This window comes from Thalassophryne amazonica, chromosome 20 (assembly GCF_902500255.1).
Source record: "Thalassophryne amazonica chromosome 20, fThaAma1.1, whole genome shotgun sequence".
In the NCBI taxonomy this organism is placed as follows: Eukaryota; Metazoa; Chordata; class Actinopteri; order Batrachoidiformes; family Batrachoididae; genus Thalassophryne; species Thalassophryne amazonica.
In genome coordinates, this window is record NC_047122.1 from 11,917,851 (window position 1) to 11,942,452 (window position 24,602).

Consider the following 24,602-nt stretch of genomic DNA (forward strand, 5'->3'; position numbering starts at 1 on the left):
ATTGACAAATGATGTCATCCTAAATATCTTTTCAGAAGTGTTCCAGATATCTGACTGCACAGAAGACTGCTTCTTTGCTGCCAACGTCACCTATTTCTCTGATGTAATACATTTTTTTTAACATTTCATTATAATATGACTCTGCTATAAGGTTTTGAATAATCAGGTCCCATCTTATCTTAGGGACCTCGTAGTACCATATCACCCCAATAGAGCGCTTCGCTCTCAGACTGCAGGCTTACTTGTAGTTCCTAGGGTTTGTAAGAGTAGAATGGGAGGCAGAGCCTTCAGCTTTCAGGCTCCTCTCCTGTGGAACCAGCTCCCAATTCAGATCAGGGAGACAGACACCCTCTCTACTTTTAAGATTAGGCTTAAAACTTTCCTTTTTGCTAAAGCTTATAGTTAGGGCTGGATCAGGTGACCCTGAACCATCCCTTAGTTATGCTGCTATAGACGTAGACTGCTGGGGGGTTCCCATGATGCACTGTTTCTTTCTCTTTTTGCTCTGCATGCACCACTCTGCATTTAATCATTAGTGATTGATCTCTGCTCCCCTCCACAGCATGTCTTTTTCCTGGTTCTCTCCCTCAGCCCCAACCAGTCCCAGCAGAAGACTGCCCCTCCCTGAGCCTGGTTCTGCTGGAGGTTTCTTCCTGTTAAAAGGGAGTTTTTCCTTCCCACTGTAGCCAAGTGCTTGCTCACAGGGAGTCGTTTTGACCGTTGGGGTTTTACATAATTATTGTATGGCCTTGCCTTACAATATAAAGCGCCTTGGGGCAACTGTTTGTTGTGATTTGGCGCTATATAAAAAAATTGATTGATTGATTGATTGCTGATGAGGTGCTGGTTTATGGTTATTTGGCTGTTTATCAATGAGGTATTCACAAAAACAAGAAACCTGTCAGATTCACATCAAGAAATGACACAACCAAATAGAAATACTCCAAAACATGATTTATAGAAGTGTTTTTGAAAGTAACTGTTTGGTGTTCTGATGGTTGTGATGGTCAGTCTCAGAACACACGAGGCTGCGAATGATTCCTCACACAGAGTTGTTAACGGATGGTAATAACTTTGAAATATGTTGAGTCTGAAGACATTATTTATTGAGAGTTATTGTATTATTATTATTATTGTATCTGAGAATGAATTTGGTCAAAAATAAAAGGAGTTGATGAGCATGTGAATGTTAAACTTCATGGACAACAAATATTAGCAATGACAACAACCTCAAGTTCAAAATACCCTCACTGGAGATATTTTACAGCAGCAAAATGTATGTTAGTGCTTTTTATATCAATATGATATGATTTTCTTAGTGAACACAATATAAAAAATATGTGGACATGTTGCCGGATTGAAATCTGAGCTGATGAAGCATGCACACTGTGACTCTGCACATAAAGGACGCTCGTACCTCCCGGGGCGATCCTGGTTGGATGTATGTGGCACAGATGAGCTTGGCCCTCCTCTGGAGGCTGAAGCTGTTGGATGAGTGTTTGTACTGTTCACAGGCCTGATAGAACTGCAGATTCTCCTCACTGAACTCCGAACGCAGGAACGCTCCAAACACAGAGACACCGGCTGAAAAGAGGAACAGAAGTCAGGCCTCATCAGGCAGCATCACGAAGAACACACACACACACACACACACACACACACACACACACACACACACACACACACACACACACACACACACACACACACACACACACACACACACACACACACACACAATGCTGACAACAGGCCCTCAGGACCAGGAACAGATCCAGGACCAGGACCAGGCTGCCTGAAGGATGCTAGGGCGCCGCCCCACCAAAATATACTACTACAGCATAATTAATAAATAAGTTAAGTATGATATGGTTGGAGTATGCAAGTTCCGATTCGTGACAGTAAAGCCTGCAGTGGGGTAAAAAGTATTTAGTCAGTCCCTGATTGTGCAAGTTCTCCTACTTAGAAAGATGAGAGAAGGCTGTAATTTTAATCATAGGTACACTTCAACTATGAGAGACAAAATGAGAAAAAAAATTACAGGAAATCACATTGTAGGATTTTTAAAGAATTTATATGTAAATTATGGTGGAAAATAAGTATTTGGTTAATAACAAAAGTTCAACTCAATACTTTGTAACATAATCTTTGTTGGTAATGACAGAGGTCAAACGTTTCCTGTTAAGTCTTCACCAGGTTTTCACACACTGTAGCTGGTATTTTGGTCCATTCCTCCATGCAGATCTCCTATAGAGCAGTGATGTTTTGGGGCTGTCGCTGGGCAACATGGACTTTCAACTCCCTCAACAAATTTTCTATGGGGTTGAGGTCTGGAGACTGGCTTGGCCACTCCAGGACCTTGAAATGCTTTTTACGGAGCCACTCCTTCATTGCCCAAGCGGTGTGTTTGGGATCACTGTCATGCTGGAAGACCCAGCCACGTTGAATCTTCAATGCTCTCACTGAAGGAAGGAGGTTTTGGCTTAAAATCCCATGATACTTAGCCACGTTCATTCTTCCTTTAACACATATCAGTCGTCCTGTCCCCTTTGCAGAAAAACAGCCCTAAAGCATGATGTTTCCACCCCCATGCTTCACAGTAGATATGGTGTCCTTGGAATGCAACTCAGCATTCTTCTTCCTCCAAACATGACTAGTTGAGTTTTTACTAAAAAGTTCTATTTTGGTTTCATCTGACCAAATGATATTCTCCCAATCCTCTTCTGGATCATCCATATGCTCTATGGCAAACTTCAGACGGGCCTGGACACGTACTGGCTTAAGCAGGGGGACACGCCTGGCACTGCAGGATTTGAGTCCCTCTCTGTGTAGTGTGTAGCCTTTGTTACTTTGGTCCCAGCTCTCTGCATTTCATTCATCAGGTCCCTCCGTGTAGTTCTGGGATTTTTGTTCACCGTTCTCATGACCATTTTGTCCCCACGGGATGACATCTTGCGTGGAGCCCCAGATTGAGGGAAATTATCAATGGTCTTGTATGTCTTCCATTTTCTTACAATTGCTCCCACAGTTGATTTGTTCACACCAACCTGCTTGACTATTGTAGATTCACTCTTCCCAGCCTGGTGCAGGTCTACAGTTTTATTCCTGGTGTCCTTCAACAGCTCTTTGGTATTGGCTGTGGTTGAGTTTGGAGTCTGACCGTTTGAATCTGTGGATAGGTGTCTTTTATACAGATAACGAGTTCCAACAGATGCCATTAATACAGGGAACAGGTGGAGGACAGAAGAGCTTCTTAAAAAGAAGTTACAGGTCTGTGAGAGCCAGAAATCTTGCTTGTTTGTAGGTGACCAAATACTTATTTTCCACCATCATTTACAAATAAATTCTTTAAAAATCCTACAATGTGATTTCCTGGATTTTTTTTTTCTCATTTTGTGTCTCATAGTTGAAGTGTACCTATGATGAAAATTACAGACCTCTCTCATCTTTCTAAGTAGGAGAAAGTGCACAATCAGGGACTGACTAAATACTTTTTTACCCTACTCTACTTCCTGGTTGTTGGTCAACGGCAATATGTGAGTTGCTGGCTGCGTCCCAATTCAGGGGCCACACCCTTCTCGGGCTGTGTCCCATGAAGTTCTGGTCTTCAGCGACAGCGTGGGCTGAATAAACCGTCCTGAAATGAGACAGTCTGGCCCCTGGAGCATTTTGTGATTGTGTAATTAATGTTCCTTGCCCCTTCCCCACGTCCTGGCAACCCTGACAGCTGCCCTCTGACAGGATAGTATTACTTATTTACAACTGTTCATATGGAGCCCAAAATGTGTCAGATAAAAAAAAAGGTTTAATATATTTTTTACCAATCTTTTTTTTTTTTTTTTTATTGCATGTTGACTCATGAGATTGTTTGAGTCTTGAATGATAAACCTGTTGTATCCTTCATTGCTGAGGGGAAGAAGGCTGCACACGTAGCCCACTTTAACAACAGACTTTGAAATGGAACAGCCTCATAACGCCACTTATGGCGTAAGTGGAATTCAGCTTTAGAAGGATGCAGCTGTTGACAGCCGATGGAAGTTCCAAACCTCATGTGACCTGATGCTGAATTTTAATTGGCAAATCAAACTTTCCTTCTGGAACGCATCTCATGTGTTCAGAGCAGCTGATAGTTTTTCAATCCAATTTGATTAGACAACAGACAAATCGCTTACGCCCATAACGAATGTTAAGGGAGCAAACAACAGACGTTTCGTGATAATAACAAACACAAGTGCTGCTGCAGTTGGGGGGGTGGATTAAGGCCTTGGAATGGACCATCCAGAGGAGAAGCTTATTCACCAGCAGAGCGGCATTATTTCAAAGTCCTGGCACTGAAACGTTGTGGACAACAATGGAGATATAGAATTTCATCACACTCACTCATCTTCCTAGTCCTGGGCCTTCCCTGGGGTCTCCTCCCAGATGGACATGCCTGGAACACCTCCCCAGGGAGGTGCCCAGGGGGCATCCTTTCCAGATGCCCAAACCACCTCAGCTGGCTTCTATCAACACAAAAGAGCAGCGGCTCTAATCCAAGCTCCTGACGGATGACCAAGCTTCTCACCCTACCTCCAATGGAGACACCAGCTACCCTGCTAAGGAGGCCCATTTTGGCTGCTTGTATCCGCGACCGAGTTCTTTCGGTCATGACCCAACCCTCATGATGTGAAAGTAGGAATGAAGATTGACCAGTAGATCAAGAGCTTTGCCTTTTGGCTCTGCTCCCTTTTCATCACAACAGTATGGTGGTGCGAATGCAATACCGCCCCTGCTGCAGTGATTCTCATGCTTCATTGTCTCCTCACTCGTGAACAAGACCCAGAGGTACTGGAACTCCTTCACTTGGGGCAAGACCGCATTCCCTACCTGGAGTAGGCAATTCATCGGTTTCCTGCTGAGAACCATGGCCTCAGATTTAGAGGTGCTGATCCTCATCCCAGCCGCTTCACACTCAGCTGTGAACCGATCCAGTGAGTGTTGGAGGTCACCGGGCAATGAAGCCAACAGGACCACATCCTCTGCAAAAAGCAGTGATAAGACCCTGAGCACACCAAAGTGGAAACCGTCCTCCCCCCAACTACGCTGCGATATCCTGTCCATGAATATCACAAACAGGATTGGTGACAGGGTGCAGCCCTGGTGGAGGCCAACCTCCACCGGAAAGGAGTCTGACTTACTGCCGAGCACCTGAACACAGCTCTCCCTTTGTGAGTACAGAGATTGGATGGCTCTGAAAAGGGACCCCCTCACTCCATACTCCCACAGCATCTCCTGGGGTACCCAATCATGCGCCTTCTCCAAGTTCGTAAAACACATGTAGACTGGATGGGCATACACCCAGGCACCCTCAAGGATCCTTATGAGAATGAAGACCTGGTCAGTTGTTCCACGACCAGAACAGAACCCGCATTGTTCCTCTTCAATCAGAGGTTGGACTATCGGCCGAACCCTCCTTTCCAGCACCCTGGAGTAGACTTTACCAGGGAGGCTGAGTAGTGTGATACTCCTGGAGTTGGCACACACTCTCTGGTCACTCTTTTTAAATATGGGGACCACCACCCCAGTTTGCCACTTCTTAGGCACTGTCCCAGACCTCAACGCAATGTTGAAAAGACATCTCATCCAAGACAGTCCCTCCACACCCAGAGCCTTCAGCATTTCTGGACAGATCTCATCAACCTCCGGGGCATTGCCACTGCTGAGATGTTTGAGTACCTCAGTGACTTCCACAAAGGAAATTGACAATAATCCTCTATCAGCTTCTAGCTCTGCCCCTACTACAAAGGGTGCTCCAGTCTAATGCAGGAGTTCCCTGAACTCCAGTCCCCTAACCCAGAGTGCCTGGCTCTTTATTAATTATTATTGTTGTTTGCTGTATTTTAAAATAGCAAGTTTTTATACATTTATTTGTTTATTGAAAAAGTTCAGTAAATCGATTTCAAAATAACAGTTATCTAGTGGGCGAAGAGGGAAGTGCACCTGCTTAGAAGTTAATATCACCAGCCACCACTGGTCACCACAAACACATGCCTACCCTCAGCGGCAGCGTTTTGTAGCTTCAGTGGAACGTGGCACACATTGTCTTCTGGGTGTAGACACGTACGGTGAAACGGTATGAGTGTGTGACGGAGGCCAGCAGGAGCATCAATATCAATTTTGGACCAACTGACTTGAAAAATTGTTGGAAGCATGGACGCTTCCAGAAGGTTCCACACACTGAGGAAATTACTTTCAAAGCTGCTGAATGAATAACTGGTACAGTTCAGTGTGAACTGTGTTTAAAGGCTTTCTAGAAGTTATGAGCAGGAGGAACCATCCGTAGGAACCAACATGAAGATATTCATGACATTATGGATAGACAAGCTTTGGGCCGGCTCAGCCTTTACACTGAGATCAAATGTAAACCTTTGTCTCGATTATTTATGAACACTGACATAATTACAGGAGGATCACAGATATAACTTCAAGGAAGATACTTCCTAAATGGGTTAAGGTGCCCTGACACTTGCATGACTTCAACCTATATTCAGTTGAATACACCACAAAGACAAGATATTTAATGTTCAAACTGATAAACTTTATTGTTTTTGTGCAAATATTTGCTCATTTTGAAATGGATGCCTGCAACACATTACAAAAAAGCTGGGACAGTGTTGTGTTTACCACTGTGTTTACTCTCCTGCATGACTTTGATGCATGCACTTGCACGCCCTGTGTCGTGAAGGAGAGTAAACACAGTGGTAAACATACCACTGTCCCAGCTTTTTTGTAATGTGTTGCAGGCATCCATTTCAAAATGAGCAAATATTTGCACAAAAACAATAAAGTTTATCAGTTTGAACATTAAATATCTTGGCTTTGTGGTGTATTCAATTGAATATAGGTTGAAGAGGATTTGCAAATCATTGTATTCTGTTTTTATTTACATTTTACACAACGTTCCAACTTCATTGGAATTGGGGTTGTAGATCTAATCCCATTTAGTGATTACATCAGTACTGTGATACTCCCAGTTATCACACATTACAACAAAAATCTGTCCTATACTCATAAACCAGCCCTCAAGAGATACAAGAAAAAATAGGGCTGATAAATCGTACATTTTTCCTTTCAATTTTACTGCCCTTGAAAGTGTTGCAATAAAATCAGGGCGATACAAAAAAAGGGCGATACAAAGACCAGTTTTTGTATCGCCCTGCTTTTCATCCAATCAGGAGCCCCCATTTCTTAGCTCCATCCAATCGCACACCCCCATTTTGTGTTACCCTGGTGCAGGATCCTGATACAGGATCCAGATCATTTCATTCAACCAAGATCTCTGATCAAGGTGAGACAGTTTCAGCCTCCCTAGCAGGGAGAATTCTACAACTTGAGTCTCACATTGAAGTTGTGAGCCATCAAGAAGTTAGTGAAGAGGACACTCGTAACTTTACAGAGAGATATAAGAACAAGAACACCACCAGGAAAACAGAGACTGAGTGGAACCAAGAAGGAGAAGAGAGATCTCCTTGTTCTTTCTCTGGTGGAACTTGACAAATTGAGTTGACGATAATTATATGGTTCTTGTTCTTTATTTTTGTTGTAATATGTGATAAATATCTTATTACATGTTGAAGGATGAGGGCTCATACAGATGCATCGGGGCATGATGCAAGGTGTGCTACATAAACAGACATGTAATAAGGTGTACCTATCGTACCCTTGGGTATCATACCCCCTGGGTATGATCTGTATCTGGCTCTGCAGGTGTTCCAGATAGAAAGACTGGTGCTTGGATCAACACCCCAGCCCATCCAGAGACCACATGAGTGTGAAGCCTGTGTCAACCTGGACAAAGACAAATTCCCTGATTCTGGAGAATTAACCCTGACCGATGCAGGTGTTGCACTGGGGCCTGCAGTTGGTCTCTGTGACAGGCTGGTGGACACAGTGAAAGTCTTATGATGAGGAACGTGAAACCTGGTTGAGGGCGTGCACATTTTACAATCACAGCAGAGTGGCGTTAATGTCAACCATCCGAGTTTGGCGCTCGCTCTTTAATCTCTGTTCTATTCTTAGCGGCGTGATGCAGTTTTATTGCGGCACACACAGATCTGTCAACATCACAGCTGCAACTTGAGCAACTTGACACAGACTGGATGTTTATCTGCAGAAGTGGTTAGTCTGAGTGCTCGACCACACACAGGATGTGACGTCACAGCAGCACGCCGCTTCTGTTCGGCTCAAATGGCCCCGTTACAGCTTTCAAACCGGACTTTGCCTTTCAGAAACCAGCCACACGTGACTGAACTCCACACCCACAGGGCGACTCCATCGTGACGGGATTAAAAGGATGAAGAAATGACCTGATGAGAGTAGAAGACAGTTTCAGTCTTGTCAGTCTGATCATGGGTTTTTCTCTTTTTTTTTTCCACGATAATGAAGAATTAAAAGTCCTCAAATGTCTGCAGCTACAAGAACTTTTCCACTCTTACAGTGTACAATATTATCAAAACCAGTCGGTCCAATCATTCTGTAATAAGACATTTTTCCCTTTGGTTATTTTTCTTATATACAGCTTTTTGTGTCAACTTGTGTGTCTTTATCTGAGCAGTTATAACATTAGCAAATTCCCTCTGGATTGATAAAGTCTGCTGCTTCTGAAATTCAGCACTTGAACGGTGACTCATATCCGCACCTGTCACGTCAGGTCAGTCACATCTTGCTGCTCCGACAGGAGTCGTCTGCTTCAGTCAAAATCTGACCCAATCCCCACAGTGTCACTATTAAAAATCCAATTTTGTCTGAACCTCTTCTTGAACTAGGTCCATTAGGCTAGGGCGTAATTTTGGGTAGGGACGCTAGGGTCACGTCCCTACCAATATTCAGCCCCCTACTGTGTAATCACGACCAATAAAACCGCTGTCCTCCATTATTATGGCATGGCACATAAAGGGCTAAATGTATGCCACTGCTCGAAGCCCCCCTCTTTAACGAAGATATCCTTGTCTGATTAGCAGTGATGCCGGTCTAATCTGACCACTTTTTTTAGTAACGAGTAATCTAACGCGTTAATCTTTCCAAATCAGTAATCAGATTAAAGTTACTTCTCCAAGTCACTGTGCGTTACTATTATTTTTGCATTGTGGGTCGATAGCAGCATTAAACTTGGTCCGTGGGCAGGAGGTCGGGGTTCGACTGAACTACACACTTTAAGCGAGCTGTGAGCTTTTCATCCGCGTTTTTCTGCAACAGCTACGACTCATCCTCACCTCTTAAAGCACAGTGACAACAGCACACCTGCACTGAGCTTTACAAAGACATTTTTATGCTTTTTTTTCTCTGAGCTGCTCCGTATCTGCTCGCTAAAAACAGCTGATCCTCCGCAACGCGTCAACAACTAACACTATTTTCCACTCAAATGCGCCTAAACTCTCTTTCTGAGGACCACATGATGTGACTTGGTTGGCTATCCCACTTGTCACGCCAAGCAGCACACTTCCCACAGTGGCCGCGACCGCCCATCGACCCCTGTCCCCCCCGCCCCTATCTCTCTCTCTTGAGCTAGACTTCGGTGATATTTGGTAATGGATGACGGCCCCCCTCCCAAGAAACGAGATATTCGTTTATTCTTCACAGTCAGGAATGTAAGTGCAGGGTCTCCGTCAAGCTTTAAAAACTAAGCAAAATCCCTTTCATGAATGGAAACCCTTCTTAAAAGCATTAGGCTTCTGCTCTTTAGGCACTAGGCAGGTTTTAGCAACGTGGCAGGACGCATCGTTAGAGCTAGGCTACTGCACAGTTGCAGGGAACTTATTAAAAGACTGCGCGGGCGGACACAATAACAGACAGACAAACGGGAATAGATTCATTCACGAATAGGGATGGGTATCGAGAACCGGTTCCTTACGGGTATCGTTAAGAAATGATTCGATCCACCAACATCAATAAGCTTTTTGCTTAACGATTCTGTTATCGGTCCTTCAGAGTCACCGTTATTTTGGGGGTTGTTTGTCAGGAAATGATAATTTCTCTACATTGATTACAGACCCTGCAGCGGGTCCGTAATCAACTTTTCTGCAGCGCGGCTTTGCTTTGAACCTTGAACCAATTGAAGCAGTGGTTCGCAGATTGAAACAGTGCTTCGATTGCTTCGTTTATTCTTTCTCTTTCTTTCGCTCAATTTCCCCCCGCTAAAACCCTAAAGAGCATACGTCTGTGAGTATTAGTTACCTTTTTTATGTTAAACCAACCTGTTATGGTCTTCTGAAACAGTTGATAGATGTATTTTATAACTTAAAAACAGGAGCGATGCTAACACGTTAGCATGTCTATGGCATTTTCAATGTTAAAAGTTAGCATTAAGCAGTTGCAGCTGTCATCACGTTCGGGTGCATTTGTTTTCAAATTGTAATATTTTTTAAATTTATTTTTGTTTATATATTATAATCTAATGATTATTATATACAATATATACTTATTATATACAGTTTTAGAGAAAGAGACAAAAAGAACCTGAATAGAAACACAACAGAAAATATAAAACCAACTAACAATGAACATACATAAATAAATACATACAGAAATAAATAATTGTTTCCTGTGAACACCTAGTGACTCTTACACCTCCATTTTATCCCTGTCTTATTTAAGTTTAATGACAATTTGTTTCGGTCAAACCATATTTTCAGTTTGTTCATGTCTTTAGTGATTTCCTCTGGAACTATCTGCCAAACTAGAAAACCGCTGCATCCTAGTAAGAGCAGAATACTACTGGAATGAATTTGAATAAGGAAAGTTTTTTTTTTCTTACCTAAATCAATGCTGCACTCACTGCAGTTTATTGTCTGGAATAGTCCCAGATTGCATTTCACAGCTTCTAGAATTCATTTTTGTGCAGGTGGTGTTGGGGGGTAATTTTGGGTTTCAGCTTTTTTTTGTTTTTCGTCACTTTCATCCCTGAATATGTCAATTGTGAGTCACTTTTGTGCGGATTAAAGTTACTAACTGGGACTCCTGTCTTGTTGCGAGAAAGAAACGATGAATCGTCCTCCGTTCTGTTCACACAGCTCCAAACGCTGCGCGGCTCTTTGCCAAGTTAGAACGATAGAGTCCAGTCGGAATGAATAACTTCAAAGCGAAACACCGTTTTGTTTATTTTTATTTATGTCCAGAGATCAAGGATACAGTGACCAATTTCATATTTATTTACTTTAAGACTCAATGAAATACATAGAAAACCTGTAAAGCCTACTTTTAGTATAAAATTCACGCGGTATCGATAAGCAGAATCAATAATGGCATCGATATCGATAAAATCTTATCAATACCCATCCCTATTCACGAACGTCACAACACTAGCAGATAGGGTCATTGCAATACTTCATGTTAAATATCCATCCTTGATGAATTCAATTTAAATGTATAGCTTGAGCAATGTTGGGTTTTGATTTGATTTGAGCCTGCAACCCTGTGATTAAAAGACCAACTCCCTAACCATTGGGATGGCTCGTTAACCTATAACATCTGCATGACATGAACTTATGATTGGTAATGCAAAAAAAAAAAAATCTTTGTCTTGGAGCACTTTTGTGTCCCCACCAATATCAAAATCAAAGTTACTCCCTTGCCATTAGGTGTAACCCAACCCTGGAACTGGTCTCTGAAGGATGGGTGGGGCCACAAACAAACGGTCCTCCCAGCCTTCTTCAATAGGGCCGTATTACTTACCGTTTTACAGTAAGAAGAAAAAACTCATTTCAAGAGCACACGTACATCGAGAGAGAGAGAGAGAACACGTTTAATAGGATAGTATATGCAGTGGTGGGCACAGTTCCGATAATCCGATAACCGATAATTATCGAAGATAATGTTTTCATTATCGGATTATCTTTTTAGATAACTTTAAAAACCATTATCAGACTAATTATCTTGCGATAAATTTTTGTTCAATAATTTTTAGACCGATAACATGATAAATAAAGCTGAACAGTTACAAATATTTATAAAACTTAAAATCAGTTGAGCACCTACCTGTTAAATGTTTCGTAGCTATGTAGTTCTACACTCTGCAAAACAGAGAAGAGCTGCTTTAAGAAGAAACTGCTCTATCCTCTGCAGGCAAAGGAGAACTGGTCCCAAAAAAAAATTTTCTTTCAACCCCATACTGATACATAGACAATATCACCCAAGTCATCCAGAGGCATACATTTTTAACTTATGGTTCAACTTTTAACCAAACTAATTGCGGACAAGTTATTTAAATTAATGTCATGTCTGAAGCTTTATAAAGTGAAAATATCAGATATATGTTTTAGTTTTAAAGTAATGCGCTAATTTTTAATGTTTTAGTGTGGATATATGCTGTGCCCAGCAGTGCATTATGGGTAGGATAGGGTAATCTCAGTACGTTCACGACATGATCCAGACCAACCAGATTAATGTTATGGAGTGATCAGCCCAATCCTGGGATCTAAACCCATAGTGAAGGATCAATATCCCTAAAGTACCAGCATTTGTGGAAACTGTGCACAGTACCACTTTTAGTCACTCTTGCATGAACAGTGATGCAGCTTCATTGTAAATGACCACAGAGAAGGATTTTCTTACAAAGATCTGAAAGTTCAGCTACAGTGCTCTGACAGCCCGATATCCCTGGCTGCCAAACGCTGCTTTGGTAAGTGCTTGCTACAGTCTGATAACATTTTAAGGTATGTGATATTTAACGCTGGTAAAATGGACCCAACTTGAACGATATGATAATATGCGTATTACCAACCTATAAAAAGGACTTGTACCAATTTTCACAAAATTCCTACTAAAAATATGAGAGGAGTTGATTTCAGAACGCTTTTACCCTTTTTGGGATGAATGGACAGATGGATAACAATGTACACCTGTCAAGGGCACTGTCACAACCCCATACCAAGACAAACCCTGGATTTTGGGCTTGATGATAAGAGCCTGGGTGATCCTTCTCATCCTCAGTCCAGAGCACACAGCATTTCTGAATGTAGCTCCGTACCGTAGTACCTGACAAATGTGACCCAAAATAATCACTTGGCCATGTAGTTATATTAGCTATGATATAACGGCTGAGTGGATCCTTGTCATTTGATTGGTAGTTTGTACAGTAGTGTTCAGAATAATAGCAGTGCTATGTGACTAAAAAGATTAATCCAGGTTTTGAGTATATTTCTTATTGTTACATGGGAAACAAGGTACCGGTAGATTCAGTAGATTCTCACAAATCCAACAAGACCAAGCATTCATGATATGCACACTGTTAAGGCAATGAAATTGGGCTATTAGTAAAAAAAAAAAAAAAAAAAAAAAGTAGAAAAGGGGGTGTTCACAATAATAGTAGAATTTGCTGTTGACGCTACAAACTCAAAACTATTATGTTCAAACTGCTTTTTTAGCAATCCTGTGAATCACTAAACTAGTATTTAGTTGTATAACCACAGTTTTTCATGATTTCTTCACATCTGCGAGGCATTAATTTTGTTGATTTGGAACCAAGATTTTGCTGGTTTACTAGTGTGCTTGGGGTCACTGTCTTGTTGAAACACCCATTTCAAGGGCATGTCCTCTTCAGCATAAGGCAACATGACCTCTTCAAGTATTTTGACATATCCAAACTGATCCGTGATACCTGGTATGTGATATATAGGCCCAGCACCATAGTAGGAGAAACATGTCCATATCATGATGCTTGCACCACCATGCTTCACTGTCTTCACTGTGAACTGTGGCTTGAATTCAGAGTTGGGGGTCGTCTCACAAACTGTCTGCGGCCCTTGGACCCAAAAAGAACAATTTTACTCTCATCAGTCCACAAAATATTCCTCCATTTCTCTTTAGGCCAGTTGATGTGTTCTTTGGCAAATTGTAACCTCTTCTGCACATCTTTTATTTAACAGAGGGACTTTGCGGGGGATTCTTGCAAATAAATTAGCTTCACACAGGCATCTTCTAACTGTCACAGCACTTACAGGTAACTCCAGACAGATTGATCATCCTGGAGCTGATCAATGGGTGAGCCTTTGCCATTCTGGTTATTCTTCTATCCATTTTGATGGTTGTTTTCCATTTTCTTTCACACGTCTCTGATTTTTTGGTCCATTTTAAAGCATTGGAGAGCATTGTAGGTGAACAGTCTATAATTTTTTGCACCTGCATATACGTTTTCCCCTCTCCAATCAACTTTTTAATCAAAATACGCTGTTCATCTGAACAATGGCTTGAACGTCCCATTTTCCTCAGGCTTTCAAAGAGAAAAGCATGTTCAACAGGTGCTGGCTTCATCCTTAAATAGGGGACACCTGATTCATACCTGTTTGTTCCACAAAATTGACGAACTCACTGACTGAATGCCACACTACTATTACTGTGAACACCCTCTTTTCTACTTTTTTTTTTACTAATAGCCCAATTTCATAGCCTTAAGAGTGTGCATATCATGAATGCTTGGTCTTGTTGGATTTGTGAGAATCTACCGAATCTACTGGTACCTTGTTTCCCATGTAACAGTAAGAAATATACTCAAAACCTGGATTAATCTTTTTAGTCACATAGCACTACTGTTATTCTGAACAGTACTGTATGTCACGTTTGTATGGTTTATATGGATTATTCGTACCATTTGCCGTTGTGTTTCATAGTTCTTTTTAGTGTGCAATTTTGGGGCTATATGAAATGCGCTATTGCACGCGCCGACCACAGCGCATGCTCACACTCCCGGGGTGGCGTTTAGCTAAACATGGCGGAGTTTGTTTTGCTGGAGGATGACAATCTGAAGGCGCTAATTGATGCTAATTCTTGAAACAGAAAAAAAAAAAAACCAAAAACAAATCCACCACGCCATAAGCCGTCTGGAGGCAAGAAGAGCTGTTAGGATGAAGAGGATGAAGTTAGAATTAAAAGATGGACAAATTTCTGATGTGATTTTTTTTGGTTGTTGTTGGAGTGAGGAAAGCAGGCGGCAGTTGTTTTGTTTTGTTGTTCTGTTGTTTATAAATTAATAAAATATCAAATGACAAGGATCTATTTTCGCCGTTACATAAAACAAACAATGAATGTTTTTCCATTCTTTAAATGGAACGAATATTTCACAAAGTGAAATGGTACATTCCATCCCATCTTTCACCTCAGGAACTCATAAACATTCATTATTTGTATATTGATGATTGACAGCTCTCAACCAGTGATTTGATGATCTCTAAAGGATCGGAGGTCATGGGTGTTCACCCTTGCCCTTTACGCACTAAAATTTCTCCAGATTCCTTGAATCATTAATGACTTTATGCAATGTAGCGGGAAAATGTGCAAATCTCTCCCAATTTTTCTTTGAGGAACATTGTTGTTAAACATTTCTGGAACTTTCTCATGTATCTGATGACAAACTAGAGGTCCTCCTCCCATATTTGCTCCTCAAATACTCGGCCTTTTGTGGATACTGCTTTTGTGCCAAATCACGATTTTGATCACATTTGAAATGGCGTCATTAGTTCTTTTTAAAAACCTCATTTAAGAAATTCTAAACTATACGTTTTCACCTATACCACAGAGACTCAATGAGCGCTCTCACTTCTCCTCTACTGAAGCCAAGAAAAACAGCAACGGACCCCTGGTGTCTTGACATCTTTCTTTGGATAACTGTGACATCAGTGACCCAACTGAGGATAAATATTTGAAGCTTTCCCTGCTGTAACTTAGAAATGATGAAGCTTTTCGGGATGAAACACAAGTCCAGCTGACCTGATTCATCCTGCTTGAATACTGTGACCCGAGTCTACGGTGCATCTAGAAAGTACTCACAGAGCTTCACTTTTTCCACATTTATTATGTTGCAGCCTTATTCCAAAATTGACAAAATTCTTTTTTTCCTCCCTCAAAATACTTCCCTCTGTACCCCATAATGATAATGTGAAAAATGGTTTTGTTTTGTTTTAGATTTTTGCAAATTTATTAAAAACAACAACAACAACAACAAAAACCTAAGAAATCACATGTACAACCCCTGGCAAAAATTATGGAATCACCGGCCTCGGAGGATGTTCATTCAGTTGTTTAATTTTGTAGAAAAAAAGCAGATCACAGACATGACACAAAACTAAAGTCATTTCAAATGGCAACTTTCTGGCTTTAAGAAACACTATAAGAAATCAAGAAAAAAAGATTGTGGCAGTCAGTAACGGTTACTTTTTTAGACCAAGCAGAGGAAAAAAATAGGAAAAACAGCATTGTATCAAGGCACAAATCTGGGGAAGGATACAGAAACATTTATGCTGCTTTGAAGGTCTCAATAAGCACAGTTGCCTCCATCATCAGTAAATGGAAGATGTTTGGACTTTTCCTACAGCAGGCCGCCTATCTAAACTGAGTGATCGGGAGAGAAAGACCTTAGTCAGTGAGGTGACCAAGAATCTGATGGCCATTCTATCAGAGCTCCAGCATTGCTCTGTGGAAAGAGCAGAACCTTCCAGAAAGACAACTATCTCTGCAGCAATCCACCACTGTATCATAAAGTGGTCAGATGGAAGCCCCTCCGTAGTAAAAGGCACATGCCAGCCCGCCTGCGTTTACCAAAAGGCACCTTAAGGACTCTCAGACAAAAAACTAACCCCAATCTCAATTCTCTTTTGTACCCCTTCCCCTTGGCCCTACCCCTACACCTACCCCTTTAAAACAAGGGGTAAGGTGAAGGGCTATGCCTCTAGCCCTATGAAATGAGAGACCCCTCCGCCTTAGGAGAAAAAAAAAAAACTGCCCGTGTCAAACTGCCATCTTCACTGTTTGTTAACATGGCAACCGAAATGCAACTTCTTGTAGTAGCCTGTTTGCTCTTTTTATTTTCTCGCCTTTCTGCGTAAATGCAAATAGAAGTTGCAGATTTCTTTGACACGTCGCAATCATGTCATGTTAATTAATTTAATTAATTTGTAATTTATAATAATAATAATAATTAATAGTATTAATTAGTAACTGATTAATGTTAATAATACTAATAATAATTAATCAATAATAGTAATAATTAATATTGTTTGATTAATCATTAATTGATTGATTGGTAATTAATTAATTCATAATTAAAATAATTTAGAATAATAATCATTTATTAATTTATGTAGCGCCAAATCATGACTAATCACCTCAAGGCGCTTCACAAAAATAATTTAAAAGCAGAATAAAATGAAATAAGATTAAATCACAAAAAAATTAAAACATAAATAAGTAAAAGAAGTAAAATGATAAAAATAATAAAAAAAAGACACACAATCATATAAAATACTAATGATAAAACAGGAAAACAGTTTATTTATTTAAAATAAACACTTGAAATATATCAGTCTGTGTGCAATGAATGTATACATTATACCAGGGGCGTAGGCAGAAATCATAAAATGGGTGGGCCCAGAAAAAAAATCAGACGGGCCCAACCTTTGGGGTTGTGGGTAAGGTGTAGGTATTATAACACACCGTTTGAAAAAGTATGCCTCGTTTGGACATCGCAAGCAACGTTATCACTTAGCCTACAGCACTGGCAAAGTGAGCACACAGATGCGACACGTCAGACACAAGTACTCTTCATGGATAATGCAAGCTGCAGTGCAGTGCCACACACACACACACACACACACACACACACACACACACACACACACACACACACACACACACATTCAGTGCAAGTCTGGAAGCCTACTTGGCTCGGCCTAAACCCAAAACGTCAGTAGGTATTTAAATAAGGCATTGTTTCAAAAATGAATTCTAAGTTTAATGATGAACACATCTCAGCCGACTGCACAGACGCTGTGTGCACAGTTACACAGACGCAAAGTGTCAGACACAAGCACCCCATGGACAATGCAAGCAGCAACGCAACGCTTAGTCATGTAAAGTCCTTTAAAATAAAAATTCAAAATAAATCCACAACATGAAAACAGGTTGGCTCGATGGCCAAATTATGAAATTGATAAACAATGGAAACCATGGCTCGGTGGCCAAATTAAAAACCATCAGAATGGACACCAACATGATTCGTGGCAGTTGCAATATAATATTAACAATTAGGCCTATTTAGAAGAAAAAAGTAATTAATGGTCACACTTACATTTGACAAATCCTTTTAATGCTACAGCAGGAGACCACGGGGTTTTTTGTTGAACTCTCGTATCACGTCATCATAGTCCAATGATTCGGTCAGTTCTCTTTCAAGGGAAAGCACGGAGAGTGCATTCAGTCTGTGAGTCAACATGGATGTTCTGGTGGACGTTTTTATCCGATTAACAGTAGAAAACAGCCGTTCCACAGTGCATGTTGTTATTGGCATTGTGATGAGGGCCCGCAGAAGACTACGAGGGCTGTCAATAAAGTAATGGTCCTTTTTATTTTTTCAAAAACTATATGGATTTCATTCATATGTTTTTACGTCAGACATGCTTGAACCCTCGTGCGCATGCGTGAGTTTTTCCACGCCTGTCGGTGATGCCTGCGACCACTCCTTGGGAAGGAGTGGTCCCGCCCCCTCGTCTGATTTTCATTGTCTGGACATGGCGGAATGAAAAGGACTTTTTTCCATCAGAATTTTTTCAGAAGCTGTTAGAGATTGGCACCTGGAAACCATTCGAAAAATTTATCTGGCTTTCGGTGAAAATTTTACGGGCTTCACAGGACGCAGAACACAATGCGCCATTAAAAAAAAAAAAAAAGCATGCAAAATTGCTCTAAAAAAATCCGCGAAACTGTGAGGCAGCGAAAGGTGAACCGCGTTATAGCGAGGGACCACTGTACTCTGAAAATGAATTAATAAAAATCACAGAAGATGAACCAGATTTTTTTGACAAAATTTATTAATTGTCGCTCAGTGCTAACGCAATACCATATCATAGGAATACAATGAGGCAACAACAAGTGACTGTCGAGTGTCGACTCAGCCTTCTCATTGGATGGGGCGGGCCTGGCTGACAAGTGGGTGGGCCCAGGCCCATCCAGGCCCCCCCTTGGCTACGCGTAAGCATTATACAAGTTTCACTTTTTGAATGGAATTACTGAAATAAATCAACTTTTTCATGATATTCTAATTATATAACCAGCACCTATATGTATGTTATGGGCTGCATCTCGTTCTGTTAACCTTATATTTCTTTTTCAAATTCTCCCATTTTTTGCATCCAGCCCTATTTCCTTTAGAAATTTCCTTGACAGATAATATCAGTCTATTAGGACGTCAGGTTATGTGTTACACATATACATGTGTATGTACGTATATATTTTCCAACTTATTTCCATTGATGAAACTTCTCATTTTCTGCCTGAAAGCTTATTAGGAGATGAGTGTGTTCAGGGATCCCTGTTTATTTACTAAATACACACACATGTTACAGACCTTGAAATCCAACAGCAGGGGGCGCTATTATCCAAAGATTTATGAACATACAAATTAACGTACTGATCCTTTATCATGATTTTCACCATTATGAGCTATAATGTGTCTTATTGTAGTGTTTGTGTGTATGCGCATTATAACGCCTCAGCACACGAGCGAAGTTACGATATTCTTCACAACGACAATATACGCAACATGTATCCAGCAGCATACATGCTGCTGTCATAGACAACTGCCTGTAAAGTTTTTTGGCAAGTTATAACTTTCTAAACAGTGTAATTTGTAATGAAAGCCACTTTCATTTGTGCGGCTTTTTCGGTGCCATGTTTGTTTTTTCGGAGACTGCAGTAAGCTCCTCCTACTCCTCCAAACGGAGTGTGCATCCAGATTCTGATGGAGCTTGAGAGTTGTTGCAAAGAGCAATGGACAAAGCTGCCCAAAGATAGATGCACCAAGTTTGTGGCATCATATTCAAGAAGACTTGAGGCTGTACTTGCTACAAAAAGTGCATCAACAAAGTACTGAGCAAAGGGTGTGAATACTTATGTACATGTGATTTCTTAGTTTTTTTTTATTTTTAATAAATTTGCAAAACAAACAAAACTTTGGGGTGTTGTGAGTAGAATTTTGCGGGGAAAAAATGAATTTCCTCCATTCTGGAATAAGGCTATAACAAAAAATGTGGAAAAAGCACTGAATACTTTCTGGATGTGCTGATGTTACCTGATCGTCATACCGATGTGGGTACGATGATCAGGTAACATCAGGTCTCAGACGAATTGTTTTCATTGGTTGGTGAGAGCATGGTTTGATTTCAGATAATAGCCTGTTAAACGTGTTTCTTAGTAAAACATTCTGTTCACATTTGTTGAATTTCAGTCTGGTAAACAGGAGCTGACTGAAGCTGCTCGAACAGCACAAACCTGACACCTCAAACCATTGAAAAATGTGCTACTTAGTTCACAAATGTGTTTAAATATATTTTTGTGTTGTTTTTCCCACATTCTGTCTCCTGGAAATATGATCCACAAAGTGTTCCTCCAAAAATCTTTCCCAGTGCCATCATTCTAAAAATGAATAAAATCAGCTGCATGTTCCTTTGGTAGAAACCACACCAATGCTCCTGTAGCACGGTGAAAAGTACAGGGGCTTCCACTGTAGTGCAGGACCTAAACAGGCAATTCCTACATTTTGGAGGAACTAAGGAGTTCCAGCACGGCGCTGTGGATGGACCACAGACCCACAGGTGTGTTTTCTCAACTATCACACTTTGTGCCATTTGACACAAAAAAAAAAAAAAAAGAAAAAGCAAAAAAAGTGTAACAAGTAGAACTTACTCAGACTGGCCAGCAGGCTGTTGAGAGACTCCGCCCATTTTTCCAACTCATCTCGGCTGAGTTTCGTTCTGTGGCCCACGTGGCTCCAGTGCCGCGTGAACAGCAGCCAAGATCTCCGCTCCACAACACTGAGCACAGAAAACACAGCGGTCATTTATTTTATTTATTTGTTTGTTTTTGGCAGTATTAAAGGAGCAGATAAGTTTGATTTTTGGCCAGAATTGTTCACTTGGTGACACAAGCATCAGATGTGGCATGAATGTTCTTCATAAATCAGCGTTTGAGAAAAAAAGTGCTGGCCACTTGAAAATATGACGGCCAGGTAGGGGTCAAAGCAGAATTAAAACAGCAAGAATGTCAAACGTTAAAGTTGCTCCAATCTTTGTAAAATGTGATGCAAATTATTGGTTGAGTTAATAGGTTTTTAAAAAGGAATAGTTTGCACCAAGTGTCATGCTCAGTTGTCACAATACAGGGTAACATATGTCACATGCCATAGAATCCAACAGACGTCAACATTGTTTGACATGTACTTTGCAAACCATTCAACACAGTCAAAACTATTCCATGTATTAATCCTATTAGTTTTTAAATTTTGACAAAGGCAGACCTTATTTTGCAAAATCCTTCCCTTATCGGTCCCCGTGGACATTCAGGAGAGGTCCCACCCCCTGCCCATAATCCGCGCAACAATGGGACATATGATTTATATTGAAACTTGAATGTCTTTGTTCTAAGTGGAAAAACCGGTTCAACTCAGTTCAACATGCACATTTAAACAAATAACAGATTAAAAGTATATCAAACTAAGAATATAGTCATTTAAGTAAAGTAATGACTTAATACCAAAACAAAATAATAGATACACACGCAAATATATCTATCATTAGTTCTGCAAATTTGTCTGAGCTAAAAATAATTTAAAAATAAACCGTGGCGTTACTACACTGCTGAAGGTTTAATGCTCGACTAACGTTAGCTTAGCATTTTAGCCTTTAGCTGCAGAATCACTCAGTCGAGCCACAGAAGTAGAGCGATGTAACGCCAAGTTCCGATCTCGGGCTGAGGTTGTGCCACTCATGCGCAAGAGGACTTGGGGTTCTTCACTTCCGGTGTTTTGCTTTGCAGGAAGCACTTCGTCCACAGGTATTATAAACTCCAATACTCTACTTGGAATTGATGATATCAAACATCACAAAATAAGGTTAAATGCTATAATCAATTAATCCGAATAATTTACAGAGCTTTACCTTTTGTAGCTGCCCAAATAATTGCTCACAAAATCATGCTGCTCTCAAAATCAAAATGCTTCATCAGTGCCAAACCGTAAGGTTTGGAAACAACCGGTTAGGTTGAATGATCAAGATATAACCCAGGTATCCCACACGTCGGGAACTATTCAGATAAAGTGTATCTTATATAAAATCTAGATCTTGGAGTTGATCTGCAACAAGGCATGTTAAAGTCGATTTTATTCAGTCAGCTAAGGGAAGAAGAATGCCACACTTTTAATTTTTTTTTATTTTTTTAATGTGAATTCTGGTCGAAAAGATGAGCTTATCTTCGAGTCCATTATTTTCTAGTCCAAATCTTGGTGTTCAATTTGTTGTTGTTTACACTTCTATATGGATAGAGTTGCTATTTATTTTAATTTATTAAGATCTTATTGTTCTCTGTTCAATTTGAACTTATTTTATTTGTATCCCAATGTAAACGATCATTCACACATACACACACACACACATATACGTATATATATATATATATATATATATATATATATATATATATATATATATATATATATATATATATATATATATATATATATATATACACACACACACACACACACACACACACAGTAAAAAATGTCCGTGAAAATTACAGTGAAAAACTGTGAAATGGCAACAGGAATAAACCGTAAAGCAAGAAGAAGCTTATTGTTGTAGAATAAACATTGAATTACCATAAATTTAAAAACTGTCAAAAATGTTATTTTTAATTGTTTTAACATGTGAAATATATGGTGAAATGGTGACAGCATTGGACAATCATATTAAAAATAGCACATTACTGTATTATTCACGGAATATCACCCAAGTCATCCAAAGGCATACATTGTTAACTTATAGTTCAAATTTTAACCTACTCATTTTGGACAAGTTATTTAAAATTACTGCCATGTCTGCAGTTTTATAAAGTGAAAATAGCAGATATATGTTTTAGTTTTAAAGTAATGTGCTAATTTTTAAGAACCAATCAGTGTTTAGCAGAGGCACTTTTACCAGAATGCTTTGCGGTCTGTGTTTGTTACAAAACCTCAGAATTAGTGCATTATTCAACATTAAAACATATGTTATATTTTAACTTTGTACAAATGACAGAATTGACATTAATGGAGTTATTCTATCAGTATTTTCACAAAACCATAAGTTAGTATGACTTTAGTTTTCAAGACCTCCGCCTGACCGGAGCATTATGATTAGTAGAGAGCTGATTTTGTTAGTGCTCTCAGGATTTGTCTGTGCAGCTTCCTACAGGGGGCAGTATGGTCAAACATGGAAATACTGGCTCATTCTTTGGGTCTTTTGTCGCTTTTGATGCTTTCAAAAGCGATCGTGTTAAAAGTCAATTTCAGCTTCTTAGTAATTGCAAATGTACCAGAAAAAACACTGGAATTTATCGATTATCTGTAACTTCCGATACATTTTTGTGCTGTTGTTTTTAGCAGGAATAAACCATAAAATAGGGTAATAAATTATGTGGAATGGATAGAAATTCACCTTAAAAGCAAAGGGTTTATACTATGAATTGAACAGTCATACCGTCATGGCATAAATAATTGTGCTGTTGTTTTAACAGAAACTGACCATAAAATAGGACAATAAATGCTGTGGAATGGATAGTATTTCACTTAAAAAGCGACAGGGTTACATTGTGAATTGTACAGCTATACCATGAGCCTATATACAATTTCACCGTTATTTTAACACTAACTCATCTTTATTGGAACATTTTCAAACTGTTTTTACAAGTGTTAATATACCTTACCGTGAAGCCATATACAATATCACTGTATTTTTTACGGTGAAAAAAATGGCAACCACAGCTGTCAGTTTTTCACCGTAAATTTGACAAAACATTTTTTACAGTGTATATATATATATATATATATATATATATATATATATATATATATATATATATATATATATATATACATACACGCACACACACACACACACACACTATACTTTTATTGCTACCTACATTAATTGATGAGATTATAATGTCTTTGCAATCTTTACATGTTTAATCAAGCTCCTCAATGTTGTCAGGTTTTAGCCTCATGTGGACCACAATGGAACTAAGTGTTTATTTTATTGTGTCATCTGTGTATCATTGATATATTTACCTTCTGTGTTTATACTGATTTTACAAAATTAACTCAATCAGTTCTGTAAATACTGATGATTTCTATTTTACTCTAAATACTATTTTATCTGAGGGAACAAGGCTGTCCATGTTGCCAGACTGAGAACTGCTCGTCTCAGTATCCAACGGTTTGTTGAACACCCACAGTGCCAGCCACATGGTCAGCTGGTGGTCTCCGGTGAGAGCAACTATTTAATTATTTAGAAAAGCTGTTTCACTTTATATTTTAACATTAAATGAATGAACATGTCCATGAAGTCAAAGTTCAGTCAAAAAGACATTGGCACAGGTAGAAGAAGCCCTGCACTTATTGTGCATAATTTTTAAACATTCACAATCACTAGAATAGTCAAATTCATATTTTAGAAATTACTCTGTCCTGATCATAACATTAAAACCAATCACATACTTTGAGGATGTAATTAAAAGTTTAAATGACTCAATAAAAAAATGATTTC

The 24,602-nt window shown here is 39.8% G+C and overlaps 1 protein-coding gene across 1 annotated transcript in view; it reads right to left on the reverse strand.

Moving 5' to 3' along the window:
• Positions 1-24,602, reverse strand: part of si:ch211-152p11.4 (regulator of G-protein signaling 18) — a 71,168-nt gene that overhangs the window by 35,028 nt on the left and 11,538 nt on the right. Inside the window, exons 4-5 of the mRNA XM_034161300.1 lie at positions 20,707-20,834; positions 1,418-1,584 (exon numbers count right to left, since the gene is read on the reverse strand). Of these exons, the coding sequence (XP_034017191.1) occupies positions 1,418-1,584; positions 20,707-20,834 (295 nt within the window). The remainder of the gene's footprint in view (positions 1-1,417; positions 1,585-20,706; positions 20,835-24,602) is intronic.